Below are 15,939 nucleotides of genomic sequence, written 5' to 3' on the forward strand. Positions count from 1 at the left end.
TACAGAAGTTCTGCACTTGTAGTTACGCTCAGGTCTTGTGGTAGATAATCCCAGTTCTGGAAGTACTAGAACGGTATGAATGCAACCACCTGGTGTTCCGTAATCTAGGAATTCTCTTTTTTTCCAATGCAGTCGAGGAAAAGCCCCCTTTACAGGATGAAATCCGGAAACCGAATTGCCACGTTGATGGTCTATGTGAGTCTTCTTCTCTTTGCTGGGATCTGCAAAAGGATCTTGCGGTTTTGCCAGGGAACTCTGTATATGCTTCAAGAAGGATTGGGCTGCTCCTGTTTTTTGTTTTGTCATTCCATGGCTAAAACGGAAAGTTCCAAGCTTCAAACAGCTGGCCCAGTGTTTCTTCTCCAGCTAGATTTCTGCAGTGCATTTTCTAGGACAAGCGTGTGAAATATACTCAGAGTCGAGAGTGGATTTCATGCTCTTTATTCAGCTCATAGTGGTGAGGAGGGAATGAAAGTCCCCTCAAAGTACAGTGGTGCCCCGCAAGACGAATGCCTCGCAAGACGGAAAACCCGCTAGACGAAAGGGTTTTCCGTTTTGGAGGTGCTTCGCAAAATGAATTTCCTATGGGCTTGCTTCGCAAGACGAAAATGTCTTGCGAGTTCCTGCGGGTTTTTTCCCCTCTCCCCCCTTTTCTAAGCCGCTAAGCCGCTTATCCGATAAGCCGATAAGCCGCTAAAAGCCGCTAATAGCACTAATAGCGCTAAACCGCTAAACCGTCAATGGGCTTGCTTCGCAAGACGAAAAAAGCGCTAGACGAAGAGACTCGCGGAACGGATTAATTTCGTCTTGCGAGGCACCACTGTATCTGCTTTGTATACATTATTTACACAATGGGCTGCACGTGATTGGCTAATCCGGGATTCTCCTGTAGGCCAATCAGGTTGTGGATTCACTTCTATCTGGAGCTGGATTGGGTGGCTCCTGCCAATCAATCATAGTGCTGCATTGTCCTAGGACCAATCAGACTGCTGCATTTGAATCCTATTGTTCTAGGACCAATCAGACTGCTGCAGTTTGGATCCTATTCAACTCAGTACATAACACTGTGATTTGGGAGATGTTTTCATGGGAGGGAAGTCTCACTGGGTCGAAGGTTGATTTGGAGAAGGGAAAACAGGGTTAAGCAGACCTCCCCTGGTATTTCTAAATGCTCATCACACCAGCCAAAGCAGCTACTATATTTAGTTTCTTTAATGGCAGTGAGGATCAGTTCTGCCCATTTTGCAAAGTAGCGAGAGGTGGGTTGCAGGGAACCGGGCAGAGGGCCTTCTCGGTGGTGGCGCCCACCCTGTGGAACACCCTCCCATCAGATGTCAAGTAAATAAATAACAATCTGACTTTTAGAAGGTATCTGAAGGCAGCCCTGCTTAGTGAAGTTTTAAATGTTTGATGTTATATTGTATTTTTAATATTCTGCTGGGAGCCGCCCAGAGTGGCTGGGGAAACCCAGCCAGATGGGTGGGGTATAAATAAATTATTATTATTATTATTATTATTATTATTATTATTATTTGCATGGGGTTCAGACTCATGACCCTGAGATTAAGTCTCATGTCAATTGGATGTTTTTCATTGGAAAAGTAATAAAAACGATTCTTTTAAAAAAAGTCTCATGCTTTATATCCTAGCACTGCCATACGTCTGGCAACCCACGCCGGAAGTGTAGATTTTGGTGAATTTCCTAGAAAATAGCTCCAAAACTTTCTTTTTCTGTGCAAAAAACAAAAAACAAACTCAGCATGGTTCTCCCTGTCCTCTTTTAAACTCCACAACTACCCTGTGAGGTAGTTAGGCTGAGAGATATAGAGAACCACATACGCCACCTTGAGCCGAAGGATAACCTTGTCCCATTTCTTTTCCTGCTCAGCTGAGTTTGGTAGAAGCCGGAGGGTCCACAGCCTTCATCTATGCAAACCTCAGCATTCCTGCTGCCAAGGTGAGGTCTGTGCATAGGCGCCAACTCCATGGGGCCTGAGGCGGCCCGAGCCCCCTCAAAAATTCGTTTGGGGGGCTCTGTCCCCCCCCAATAATTTAAGAAAAACAAAGCCACTCCCAATCTAGAGAGGGGGTGGGGTTGCGGGCTCTCGACCCATCAACAATCTCGCGGGGCTGGCGTCAGCCCCGCGAGAAGCGGGGATTCCCCCTAGCTCATTAATATTCACCACCCACGGCGGCAGCCAATCGGCTGCCGCAAAGGGCGGGCCCTCACAGGTTCACTTAAGGTCGGGGCAGCCCGGGGCTCGCCCCTTTCGTTCCCCCAGCAGCAGCGGTTTGGAGGTCTTGGGCCCCCCCCCCAATATTTTTTATAAGTCGGTATGGGCCCCCGCCCCCCCCCCCAATATTTTTTATAAGTCGGCGCCCCTGGGTCTGTGTGTTGTGAACTGCAGAAAGAAGGGTTCTCTGGGGAGTGAAAAGAGGTATCAAAGGTAACAAGATCAAAAGAGAGAGAGGAACAAGTCATCACTTCCTTGCACAAATAAAAAAGAGGTGTCTGAGGCTCAAATTTATCATCCTCTCACCCCTTTGGCAGCTGTGCCAACACACCCCTTTGTGTTCAGGGGGCTGTCTGTTTTCAGCAAATGTTTTTTTTTCCAGGGAAACTGCCCCTCTGCGCATGCTCAAAGGAACGGGTTTGTGCATTCAGCTGGGGCCTGGGTTATTTCTCTGCAGACATGCCATGAAGGTTCTTGTTCCCTGGGGACGCGGGTGGCGCTGTGGTCTAAACCACTGAGCCCCTTGGGCTTGCTGATCAGAAGGTCGGCGGTTCAAATCCCCGTGACGGGGTGAGCTCCCGTTGCTCGGTCCCAGCTCCTGCCAACCTAGCAGTTCGAAAGCACGTTAGTGCAAGTAGATAAATAGGTACCACTGCAGCGGGAAGGCAAATGGCGTTTCTTTGCGCTCTGGTTTCTGTCACTGTGTCTCATTGCGCCAGAAGCGGTTTAGTCCTGCTGGCCACATGACCCAGAAAGCTATCTGTGGACAAACGCCGGCTCCCTTGGTCTGAAAGCGAGATGAGAGCCGCAACTCCACAGTCGCCTTTGACTGGACTTAACCGTCCAGAGGCCCTTTACCTTTACCTGTTTTCAACACGTTTTTTCAGGGAAACTGCCCCCTGTACATGCTCAAAGGAACGGGATTTGTGCACTCAGCTTGGTGCCTATGTTGTAAACAAAAAATCTGCCCTGTTCCCCTTATGGGGTATCCAAGAGTCCGTATAGATAGGTTCCCTATTGGTAGGAGAAAATAACAGAGGCCAACCAGAGAACATAGAGAAGCAAAGCAGCTAGTAAGCCTGATCTTTATTGATCTGTTGCAACAGGGTCCTCACTCACTACACGCAGGAGGAAGGAGGAACCCAGAACAATGGCATACAAGGCCTTATATAGACATTTTAAATTCCCTGCCCTGGAGCTCAAGACCACCCTTCCATACATCATACCTACATCACAGAAAAGGTGGTCTACAGCAGAAATCTGAGTGACTTGTTTATCTCATCTGCCAGGTTACCTCTTTAATGGTCACTTGATTGGATACCCTGGGGAGCCTGGCCAGTCTTTTGTAATGATAAATACTTAGTTCCTGAGCCAGGTCACAGCTTCACATCCTATTCATATCTTAAATGTGCCCTTAAGACAGGATTTGTGAAGGAAAAAGACAATGGGGAGGTTTCCCACTTTGACCTTGCAGAGAAATAATTGAGGTCAATTTGTTCAGGACTTTTTTTCCATGGGGTTTTCAGATATGTGGTTTATATAGTTATGTACGTGTTTGCTTGGTACATTTATGAACACTGATTACAGATCTAAGACCTTAAAATTCTTATCACACCTGCCACGCTGCTCAGTCTGGAGCCTGGGTTATTTCTCTGCAGACACGCCATGAAAATTCTTATTCTCTGGTCCCCTTTGCAGAACGCGGCTCTCTTTTGGTGGAACCTTCACAGGAACGGGGAGGGGGACGACGACACCCTCCACGCTGGCTGCCCGGTCCTTGCCGGAGACAAATGGGGTAAGGAGCAGAGCTTAGGGTGCAGGGAGGAAGGAACTGACTGGCTAATTTCAGCTGTCAGGTTCCTACGAGGGTAGGGGGCTCACACAAAAAATGCCTTGACGAGGAGCTCGGTCTATTTCACTGCTGTGCCATCAAAAGCTGGGAAGTGAAATAGACATGATTAATAATAATAATAATATTTTTTTTATTTATACCCCGCCCTTCCTGGTTCAGAAAACCGGGCTCAGGGCGGCTAACAAGAAATTTAAAACACTTAATTGATGCAACAAAAAACAGCATAAAATACAGTATAAAACGCGAATAACAATAAATTCAGAATTTAAAAATCAATTTAGGGGGGAAATCCATCCAATAAACATTAGATGATCACCAGGGCTAGCTGGCTAAATTTGTCCTATAAAATAATAAACAATAAATTACTATTATATAACAATAAATTATAAATTAGTTTTGACTTCAATTGTGGCGAGGGATGCCTAAAAAGGGGCGAATGTCCAAAATGTGACTCCTGGGCAGCGTTAAGATAAATTCAAGAGTGTAAATAAGTTTTGATGGATGTAATAATGGAACAATGGTACAGTTTTTGTAAAATATGCGGGGACTGATGATATGCCAAATGAGCCATGGAAAGAGAAGACGTCATTGAGATCTGAAGGATGTAAAAATGAGCACTGTACTTTAAATTGTAAAGCAGAAAATTTTATAAAAATTATATAAAAAATAAAATAAAGTGTGAACCTGGTTGCCCTCTCTTCAAAGAGCCTGCCAGGAAAAGACCCAGGCAGGGGAATTGCTATTTTTTGCTTGTGTTTTCATGGCACAGGGCAATCGTTTCCAGTTATGCCAATATGTGGCAAGAAAAAGCGACGAATAAATGTAATAATAATAATAATAACTTCGGCTGGCTCAAAGAGCTGGAGTTAGATTTCTGACCGGGGGTGGTTATGGTGAGCAGACGATTCTCGTGATAAAGCAGGTCTTTCTTCCTGGCACAATTCAAAGGGCTGGTTATAACGTATAAAGCCCTATATGGGTGGCGCTGTGGGTTAAACCACAGAGCCTAGGACTTGCCGATCAGAAGGTCTGCGGTTCGAATCCCCGTGACAGGGTGAGCTCCCGTTGCTCGGTCCCTGCTCCTGCCAACCTAGCAGTTCAAAAGCACGTCAAACTGCAAGTAGATAAATAGGTACCACTCCGGCGGGGAGGCAAACGGCGTTTCCGTGCGCTGCTCTGGTTCGCCAGAAGCGACTTAGTCATGCTGGCCACATGACCCGGAAGCTGTATGCCAGCTCCCTCGGCCAGTAAAGCGAGATGAGCGCCGCAACCTCAGAGTCGGCCACAACTGGACCTAGTGGTCAGGGGTGCCTTTACCTATATGGCTTTGGTCCAGGTTATCTAAAGGACTGTATTTCCCCATAAGAACCTGCCCGAGTTTTGAGAACTTCCAAGGATGCCCTTCAGGGAAAACAGGGTCTTCTCAGCAGTGGCTTCTCCCAGGCAACTTTGGAACTCCCTGCCTGGAGAAGTCAGAATGGCTCCCTCCTTGTTGTCCTCCTGCTAGCAAGTGAAGACCAACAGGCTTTGGGGAACTGACTGTTTTGAATGAAAACAGTCTGGTGGGTATCATCATAATGATAATAATTTATTATTTATACCCTGCCCATGTGGCCGGGTTTCCCCAGCCACTCTGGGCGATTTCCAACAAAATATTAAAAATACAAGAGAACATCAAACAGTAAAAACTGCCTTCAGATGTCTTCTAAAAGTCAGATAGTTGTTTATTTCCTTGACATCTGGTGGGAGGGCGTTCCACAGGGCGGGTGCCACCACCGAGAAGGCCCTCTGCCTGGTTCTCTGCAACATCACTTCTCGCAGGGAGGGAACTGCCAAAAGGCCCTCAGAGCTGGACCTCAGTGTCCGGGCAGAATGATGGGGGTGGAGACGCTCTTATCATACTGCTTTTATCATAATGCTCTGTATATCTTAAGAGATCTCATCTATATATCTGTATCTGTATCTATATCTATATCTAAATTGCTTTTCAATTTAACTTGAAAACATCAAGCTAGAAGTAATAATAAAAACAGTCATAAGAGCAGGAAGAATAAAAGCACAAGATAATAGAACGATAATCATAATAATCAAAGAATGGTTGAAAAAGAATGAGTGGTGTAAAATATATTCAACAGTGGAATGAATACAAGGTTCTTCTTTGTACCAAACATATTGAATAATCATGAAAGTTGCCAAACAGACTCATATTTAATTGTTTTTTAGTTACTGCTTTTTTCTCTCTGTGTTTTTAGCTGTTTCTGATTTAACTGTAAGCTGCCTTGAGCTGTTCCTATCAGGGGGGAATGCAGGACATTATTATTATTATTATTATTATTATTAATCCCCACCTCTTTTTAATAGTGGCCAACAAGTGGTTCCATGAACATGGACAGGAATTTCGGAGGCCGTGTGGCACCAGCCCAGAAGACTAAAATGTTCAAGTACTCTCAGCTGCGTTCGGCGAATGCCAGAGGCTCAAGTGTGGGGAGGGAATCTGGGCCCACTCCCTATCCCAACACAGCCTGGTCCGGAAAGACCACCTCGGAGTGAACCACGGCCAAACCACACCTTGGCAAAGGTTTTCTCAGGCATCCGAGAAAGAAAGGACCTGTTGATGTAGCACATCGTTAAACTATGGAACTACTTGCCACTGGGTGCAGTGATTGGCCACCAACCTGGACGGCTTTAAGAGGATGGGGCAAATTCGTGGAGGAAAGGGCTGTCAGTGGCCTCTGGAGCCGTAGTCGGAGGCGGTAATGGTTCTGAATCTCAGTTGCTGGAAGCCACAAGAGAGGATAGTTGCTCTTGGGTTCGAATCCTGCTCGCAGGTTCCCCATGAGCCTTTGGTTGCGGCCATCTTGGCTGTGAGTCTTGGAAGACCTGCTCCCTGCCTTGCTGGTCTTTTCCCTGGAAGGGCAGGGCCTGGACTGACTCCAGCTGCAAAAGCTGAGGCTGAACTGACAGGGTATGTTTTTTTGTTGCCGGTACAGTGGTACCTTGGTTATCAAACGCCTTGGTACTCAAACAACTTGGAACTCAAACACTGCAAACCCGGAAATAAGTGTTCTGGTTTGTGAACTTTTTCCAGAAGTCGAACATGCTCCATTTTGAGTGCCACCACTTCCATTTTGAGTGTTACACTGAGGTCTGTCTGTTTTTGCTATTTATTTTTGTTTTTGCGGCTTTTTTGCTTTGTTTTTGTGACTGTGTGGAACCCAGTTGTTTTTTTTTCACTTTTTTTTTTTTAATTATAAATTTTATTAGCATTTTCCACACAACAACACGAAAAATATCAAAAAATAACCATAAACAAAACACAAAAACCAACATTAAAAAAAAACCACAAAAACAAATCCATATCAGTTCTTACTGATTGATTGATTGATTGATTGATTGTGTGACTGCAGTACATTGATTATTGCTTTCATTTTATGGATCAATGGTCTTGTTAGATAGTAAAATTCATGTTAAATTACTGTTTTAGGGGTTGTTTTTAAAAGTCTGGAACGGATTAATCCCTTTTGCATTACTTTCTATGGGAAAGCACGCCTTGGTTTTGGAACGCTTTGGCTTTGAAAAGGACTTCCAGAACGGATTAAATTTTTTGTACCTTTCTTCTTAGATCTTGATATGATTTATGTGAAAATAGTTCCTTTTGTTTTTGTATTTTTGGGTGCCTTTTATTTATTGTTCATGACAACTTTTGCGACGTTTGTGATGGCATAAACCTTTAAGTGTTGTAAGCCTCCCCGAGCGAAGTCTCAGCTCTGGGGAGATGAAGTACAAATAAAATCATGGCGGCGGTGATCTGCTTGGCCACTGTGAGACTAGATAATGTTGTTGTTTAGTTGTTTAGTCGTGTCCGCCTCTTCGTGACCCCATGGACCAGAGCACACCAGGCACTCCTGTCTTCCACTGCCTCCAGCAGTTTGGTCAAACTTATGCTGGTAGCTTCGAGAACACTGTCCCACCATCTCATCCTCTGTCGTCCCCTTCTCCTTGTGCCCTCCATCTTTCCCAACATCAGGGTCTTTTCCAGGGAGTCTTCTCTTCTCATGAGGTGGCCAAAGTCTTGGAGCCTCAGCTTCAGGATCTGTCCTTCCAGTGAGCACTCAGGGCTGATTTCCTTCAGAATGGAGAGGTCTGATCTTCTTGCAGTCCATGGAGACTCTTGAGTCTCCTCCAGCACCATAATTCAAAAGCACCCATTCTTCGGCGATCAGCCTTCTTTATGATCCAGCTCTCACTTCCATACATCACTACTGGGAAAACCAGAGCTTTCACTATACAGACCTTTGTTGGCAAGGTGATGTCTCTACTTTTTAAGATGCTGAGACTAGATACAAGCAGCCTTTTTTATATTCTGACCCTGCGGCTTGATGGAGTTAGAAGCTGTCTCTCATGCCTTGTTAGGCTGCCGTTTCTAAGGGGATATACCCTCGGTATTTAGTACCCCTGCTATGCAAAAATCTCCAAATGAATCCGAACTTCAGCATCTAAAATCCCTGATAGAGGATAAGGCTCCTGAGATCACTTTAAGGGTAGCCAAATTCTGTGCGATTTCCATAAAACATAGGGAAGAAACTGTATTATCATAATGATTAAGGTTTTAAATGATAATTTTAGGTTATGTGTTAGTGACTAAGTTTTAATTTATATATATTTTTAACTGTTGCTATATCTGTATTGATGGGATGCGGGTGGCGCTGTGGGTTAAACCACAGAGCCTAAGGCTTGCTGATCAGAAGGTTGACAGTTCGAATCCCTGCAGCGGGGTGAGCTCCCGTTGCTCGGTCCCTTCTCCTGCCCACCTAGCAGTTCAAAAGCATGTCAGAGTGCAAGTAGATAAATAGGTACCACTCCGGTGGGAAGGTAAACGGTGTTTCCGTGCGCTGCTCTGGTTCGCCAGATGCAGCTTAGTCCTGCTGGCCACATGACCCGGAAGCTGTACGCCGGCTCCCTCGGCCAGTAAAGCAAGATGAGCGCCGCAACCCCAGAGTCGGCCACAACTGTACCTAATGGTCAGGGGTCCCTTTACCTTTACCTTATATCTGTATTGTTCCTGTTATATCCAATTGCAAATTCAAATGTATCCCTATCGTGTTTTATGACTTCCTATTCTCATTTAATCTGAGGACTGTCAGGTGTGGGACAAGGGATTCAAATGTCTACGGAGGTGGGAGCAACCAGACAATCTATATAGACACACAGCCCAGGCTTGCAACTCAGAGATATCACTATGTTGCTACTCACCAGAGTGGTGCATGCTCTGGTTATCTCCCGCTTGGACTACTGCAATGCGCTCTACGTGGGGCTACCTTTGAAGGTGACCTGGAAACTACAACTAATCCAGAACGCGGCAGCTAGATGGGTGACTGGGAGCGGCCGCCAAGACCACATAACACCCGTCTTGAAAGACCTACACTGGCTCCCAGTACGTTTCCGAGCACAATTCAAAGTGTTGGTGCTGATCTTGAAAGTCCTAACAAAATAAAATAAATTAAATTAAATTAAAAAAATTAAAAAAATTCCTTCCAGTAGCACCTTGTTGTTGTTGTTGTTGTTTAGTCATGTCCGACTCTTTGTGACCCCCTGGACCAGAGCACGCCAGGCACTCCTGTCTTCCACTGCCTCCCGCAGTTTGGTCAAACTCATGCTGGTAGCTTCGAGAACACTGTCCAACCATCTCTGTTGTCCCCTTCTCCTTCTGCCCTCCATCTTTCCCAGCATCAGGGTCTTTTCCAGGGAGTCTTCTATTCTCATGAGGTGGCTAAAGTCTTGGAGCCTCAGCTTCAGGATCTGTCCTTCCAGTGAGCACTCAGGGCTGATTTCCTTCAGAATAGAGAGGTTTGATCTTCTTGCAGTCCATGGGACCAGCACCAGAATTCAAAAGCACCAGTTCTAAGGTAATCAGCCTTCTTTATGGTCCAGCTCTTCATGGATCACTGCCTTGCTGTGGCGAAGGGGCTTGAATAACTCAGAGAAGCTATGAGCTATGCCGTGCAGGGCCACCCAAGATGGACAGGTCATAGTGGAGAGTTTTGACTTAATGTGATCCACCTGGAGCAGGAACTGGCAAGCCACTCCAGTATCCCTGCCAAGAAATCTCCATGAGCAAAGTAGCACATTAGAGACCAACTAAGTTAGTTATTGGTATGAGCTTTCGTGTGCATGCACATTTCTTCAGATACACTGAAACAGAAGTCACCAGATTCTTCTATATAGTGAGAGGATGAGGAGGGGTGTTACTCAGAAGGGTGGTGGGAATCGGTGATTGGCTGATAGGGGTGGTAAACCTGTTGACTGTTATCGACTGCAATTGGTCTTACAGGAAAAAGCAAGGGGTGAGATGGCAAAAAATAGCTATATCATGTATAATGAGAAAAGAATCCAATGTCTCTATTCAGACCAGGTCTCTCCATGATTTGAAAGCCCTAAACGGCCTCGGTCCAGTATACCTGAAGGAGCGTCTCCACCTCCATCGTTCAGCCTGGACACTGAGGTCCAGCTCCAAGGGCCTTCTGGCGGTTCCCTCCCTGCGAGAAGTGAGGTTACAGGGAACCAGGCAGAGGGTCTTCTCGGTGGTGGCTCCTGCCCTGTGGAACGCCCTCCCACCAGATGTCAAAGAAATAAACAACTATCTGATGCTTAAAAGACATCTAAAGGCAGCCCTGTTTAGGGAAGTTTTTAATGTTTAATGCTATATTATATTTTTAATATTCTGTTGGGAGCCACCCAGAGTGGCTGGGGAAACCCAGCCAGTTGGGTGGGGTATAAATAATAAATTATTATTATTATTATTATTATTATTATTATTATTATTATTATTAATTTTTTTGCAATCCGAAAGTCTAGACACTTGATTTCTTTCATGAACGGAAGCTGAAATTCACCATCAAAACATACACATGTCCTTGCTCAGAAGCTGCCCAGTGCCACAACGTGAAGCTTTTCCCGACACATGGAAGCACTGATGGGAACAGCTTCACCGGTTGATTTCTGCCTGCTCTGCGGCTTTTAAAGGCACCCAGCCCACGAAAAGGCGGAAACTCTCAGTGGCAACCAAACTGGTGCAGTATGCATGTGCAGGAGCAAAAGAAAGCTGCTTTCTTCCCAAGGAGCTGTGGATCCACACACCTCCCCAGGTGGCCTGAGGCCAGCCGAGTCAATATTTGAAAAAGTGAAATTGTGGTTAACTGGAGCAGAAACGGACTGTGCCTCTTCTTTCAGAGAGAGCCTCCTGGGAGACAAAAGAATGATACACGGTCTCTCCATCCCACACAAGCCCCCTCTCTTTCCCTCTCCGCCTGTATCTCACACGTCCAACCGTCCACAAGCCCCAGACATCGATGGCATTTCCCCCACTAAGAGCTTAAAAATGTGAGTGTCTCTTTTAGAACCAAAAAAAGTTGATTAAAAGTTAAAATAAACAAAACAGTTAAGTGCTTTGTTGGAGCAGACTGAGATTCATCTAGTCCAAGGCTGGGGAATATTTGGTCCTCCAAATGTTTATTATTATTATTATTATTATTATTATTATTATTATTATTATTATTTTGTATACCACCCTTCACCCAAAGATTGCAGATGGTGCACAACATAAAAATACAGAAAGAGGATCTAGAATAAAATAAAAACCAACCACGCACCCTCCCACAAGCACATTTAAAAGGCCGTAAAATGATGTTGGACTACAAATCCCATCATCCTTGACTATTGGCTGGTGCTGATGGGAGACCTGCTTTAGTTGGCCTGTCGAAGCCATTTCCTGGGATTGTGGCCCATAGCTGTCAACCGTCCCTTATTTAGCGGGAAACTCCCTTATCCCAGCGCCGTTTCCCGCTGCTGTCCCGGATTGTCCTTAAATTTCCTGGGTTTCATGCTCGCCCGGCTCAGGAGGGAAGCAGCGGCTCGGGGTCCTCCGCCGCGAGAGAGTGAAAGAGCGCACACGAGCTGCCGCGTCTCCATCTCTGCCTTTTCCCCCTCAGGGGTGCGTGGTGAGGAGACGGGTGGTGGCGGGCAGGCAGCCCCTCTCTTGTGAGACTTCCGCCGCACTGCCAGGGGAAGTCGGAGGCGGCAGCGGCGGCGGCTGAGGGAGGAGGAAGAGGGGGGTGGGGAGGGACGCAGAAGGGCGGAGCTTCAGCAGCCGCCGCCGCGCCGCTACCGCCTCATGCCGGGCTTGCGGGCGGCGTGGGCGAGAGTCCCACTTCCTCCCTCCCTCCCTCTCTCTCGGGCGAGGAAGGGCCGATGGAACCCCTCACTCCAGGACGACCGCAGCCCCGATGTGCTGCTTAGCATCCCCTCCAACCAGTGCAGCATCTTAATGTAGTGATTTCCCCCTCTGCATCCCTTTCATAACTCTATTTTTATAAATCATTTGTCCGTCCATGGCTCATATTTTTACTACAGTGGTGCCTCGCAAGATGAAATTAATTCATTCCGCGAGTTTTTTCGTCTTACGATTTTTGCGTATTGCGAAGCACGGAAAGAAAAAGGAAACAAACTTGCAAGACAAAGGAAACAAACTTGCACGACGTTTTCGTCTTGCGAAGCAAGCCCATAGGGAAATCCGTCTTGCGAAGCAACTCAAAAAACAAAAAACTCTTTCGTTTTGTGAGTTTTTCGTTTTACGAGGCATTCGTCTTTCGAGGTACCACTGTACAAGTTTTCTGTCAATCCTACCAATGTATGTAACTCTTTTACAATAGCTTTTCAACTAAATTATAAACTTTCCCCATTCTTTATTAAAGAGGTCCTCTTTCTGGTTTCTAATTCTGCCTGTAAGCTTTGCCATCTCGACGTCGTTCATCAGTTTTGTCTGCCACTCTTCTTTGGTCGGAGTTGTAGACCCTTAGGATCATCTAGTCCAACCCCCTGCAAAACATAGTCAGTTGCAGCCAAAGCAGCTTGGCTCCATCAATGGCAGATTTATGTATAAGCTAAGCCAAAATCCCTTATTTTGGCTGCTGATCCCTTATTTTTGAGGCTGCTGGTCCCTTATTTTCAAATCTGTAAGTTGACAGCTCTGCACCAGAGTGGGCAACAACCTTGGACCAAAAACAGTATAAAACGGGACATGTCCATGTTGTATGTCTGCAATGGTGATTTAAAAACAACAACAAAACCCATCGAAATTATTAGCAAAAGGGAGATTCTTTCCCAACCTGAAAACTCCCAACTTCTCAGTCCTGCAATAAAATTGCTTTTCGCCAGCTGCTTCCAAAGAGGCTCCCCCGGCCTAGCGGGGGGCAAAGCTGGTGGCTGAGTTGTGTGTTTGATAGATCAGAAAAGAGAGAACAGCCCTGCTTGAAGCAGTCCCAGGTGTCTCCTGCACGTCCCAGACTCCCCAGATTTGGCATTTAACCGCACATTTATGCAGTTTTTGCAAGGAGGTGTGAGAAAACACTCTGCCAAAGGGATCACATTGCAGAGACACACGGATCGCTATTCTGCGCCCAGATTCCCCGAGTTGTTGTTAATTGTTACTCTTTTCTTCCCCAAACAATCAAACTCAAAGCGAGTTCTCAGGGAAGGGGGGGGGTGAGTATGGGGGGAAAGCAACACTGACCCACCTTATAGGGTGGTTGTGGGGAGGGATAACGAATCTAAAACAACATTATGTACTAGAAATGCTAAGCATCTTGCATTAAAATCTCCGCAGTGCATAACTGAGAGTACAGTGATAACTTGGGTTATAGACGCTTCAGGTTACAGACTCCGCTAACCCAGAAATAGTACCTCGGGTTAAGAACTTTGCTTCAGGATGAGAACAGAAATTGTGCGGCGGCAGCGGGAGGCCCTATTAGCTAAAGTGGTGCTTCAGGTTAAGAGCAGTTTCAGGTTAAGAACGGACCTCTGGAACGAATTAAGTTCTTAACCCGAGGTACCACTGAACATATCTTTATAAGAGCATATTTCATGTAAAAATAAAATAAGCAAATGCAGGATTCTAATTAATTGAACTTATTGTTTGCTATGTCCATGGAGTTTTCTTGGCAGGGATACTGGAGTGGCTTGCCGGTTCAACAAGCAGAGACATCACCTTGCCAACAAAGGTCCGTCTAATTAAAGCTCTGGTTTTCCCAGTAGTGATGTATGGAAGTGAGAGCTGGACCATAAAGAAGGCTGATTGCCGAAGAATGGATGCTTTTGAATTATGGTGCTGGAGGAGACTCTTGCGAGTCCCATGGACTGCAAGAAGATCAAACCAATCCATTCTGAAGGAAATCAGCCCTGAGTGCTCACTGGAAGGACAGATCCTGAAGCTGAGGCTCCAAGACTTTGGCCACCTCCTGAGAAGAGAAGACTCCCTGGAAAAGACCCTGATGCTGGGAAAGATGGAGGGCACAAGGAGAAGGGGACGACAGAGGACAAGATGGTGGGACAGTGTTCTTGAAGCTACGAACGTGAGTTTGACCAAACTGCGGGAGGCAGTGGAAGACAGGAGTGCGTGGCGTGCTCTGGTCCAGGGGGTCACGAAGAGTCGGACACGACTAAACAACAACAAAATTGTTTGCTATACACATGCTCCTTCCTAATGACTAGAAGGTTTGTGTACAAACATATTGCATGAAAATAAAAATGCACTATAATAATAATAATTAAAAAATTGGGACGCGGGTGGCGCTGTGGGTTAAACCACAGAGCCTAGGACTTGCTGATCAGAAGGTCTGCGGTTCGAATCCCCACGGCGGGGTGAGCTCCCGTTGCTCGGTCCCTGCTTCTGCCCACCTAGCAGTTCGAAAGCACATCAAAGTGCAAGTAGATAAAGAGGTACCGCTCCAGTGGGAAGGTAAACGGTGTTTCCGTGCACTGCTCTGGTTTGCCAGAAGCGGCTTCGTCATGCTGGCCACATGACCCTGAAGCTGTACGCCGGCTCCCTCGGCCAATAAAGCGAGATGAGCGCCACAACCCCAGAGTCGGCCACGACTGGACCTAATGGTCAGGGGTCCCTTTACCTTTATAATAAAAATCGATGAGAGTTACAGACAGACCCCAGCAAGATGGCAGCAAAAGCTTTGACAAATCTGCAAATTATCAGGAGGCGTCAGGTTAAAAAATCCTCATTTAGCAAATCGGCACGAGCGACTGGTCCAAACTTGCAGCTGCTACAGAGTAGTTTCAGTAGGTCTAAGATATTGAGGGTGCTGCCACCCAGCGGCCTCTTGCATGCAGCACAGAAAGAACGATACACTCACAGAATTGAAGCGTTGGAAGGTCCCCCAAAGAACATCTAGTCCATCTCCCCATCTTGCTGTCAGAAAGTTCTTCCCGGCGCTTAGTCAGAAGGCAAAAATATGGCCCTCCAATGAAACTGAATGTTGGAAGCTTCAGGAAAGACCAAATAAAGGCCTTTATAGAGTATAGAATAAAACCGGTGGGGTTTGCTATGCAATGCATCTGTCCTGTGTTCCAGCCTCAATATTTGACCTTGAAATGCAATCGTGCCTCTCTGCTTGCCTAGACAGTGAGAACTCTGGCTCGGTGTATTGTTACACCACTCCAAAAGGGACGTGGTGGCGCTGTGGTCTAAACCACTGAACCTCTTGGGCTTGCTGATCGGAAGGTCGGCGGTTCAAATCCCCATGACGGGGTGATCTCCCGTTGCTCTGTCCCAGCTTCTGCCAATCTAGCAGTTCGAAAGCACACCGGTGCAAGTAGATAAATAGGTACCGCTGCGGTGGGAAGGTAAACAGTGTTTCTGTGCGTTCTGGCTTCTGTCACGGTGCTCCATGGCATCAGAAGTGATTCAGTCATGCTGGCCACACGACCCAGAAAGCTGTCTGTGGACGAACACCGGTTCCTTCGGCCTGACAGCGAGATGAGAGCCTCAACACCATAGTCGCCTTTGAC

The 15,939-nt window shown here is 46.4% G+C and overlaps 1 protein-coding gene and 1 long non-coding RNA gene across 3 annotated transcripts in view; one reads left to right on the forward strand and one right to left on the reverse strand.

The window, feature by feature from the left end:
- Window positions 1–7,199, forward strand: part of P4HA3 (prolyl 4-hydroxylase subunit alpha 3) — a 44,729-nt gene extending 37,530 nt beyond the window's left edge. Inside the window, exons 8-11 of one of the 2 annotated variants that reach the window (XM_079973837.1) lie at window positions 133–195; window positions 1,889–1,957; window positions 3,933–4,029; window positions 6,448–7,199. In XM_079973837.1, coding sequence (XP_079829963.1) covers window positions 133–195; window positions 1,889–1,957; window positions 3,933–4,029; window positions 6,448–6,518 — 300 coding nt within the window. In that variant the 3' untranslated portion in view covers window positions 6,519–7,199. The remainder of the gene's footprint in view (window positions 1–132; window positions 196–1,888; window positions 1,958–3,932; window positions 4,030–6,447) is intronic. The other variant, XM_079973836.1, reaches the window with a different exon arrangement.
- LOC307215250 lies at window positions 1,571–1,899 on the reverse strand. Its single transcript, XR_013838427.1, has 2 exons — window positions 1,845–1,899; window positions 1,571–1,731 (listed from the first exon to the last, which is right to left on the reverse strand). It is a non-coding gene; the product is annotated as an uncharacterized lncRNA (long non-coding RNA).
- Window positions 7,200–15,939: the final 8,740 nt, after the last annotated feature.

This window comes from Podarcis cretensis, assembly GCF_951804945.1.
Source record: "Podarcis cretensis genome assembly, chromosome: 4".
Classification (NCBI taxonomy): domain Eukaryota; kingdom Metazoa; phylum Chordata; class Lepidosauria; order Squamata; family Lacertidae; genus Podarcis; species Podarcis cretensis.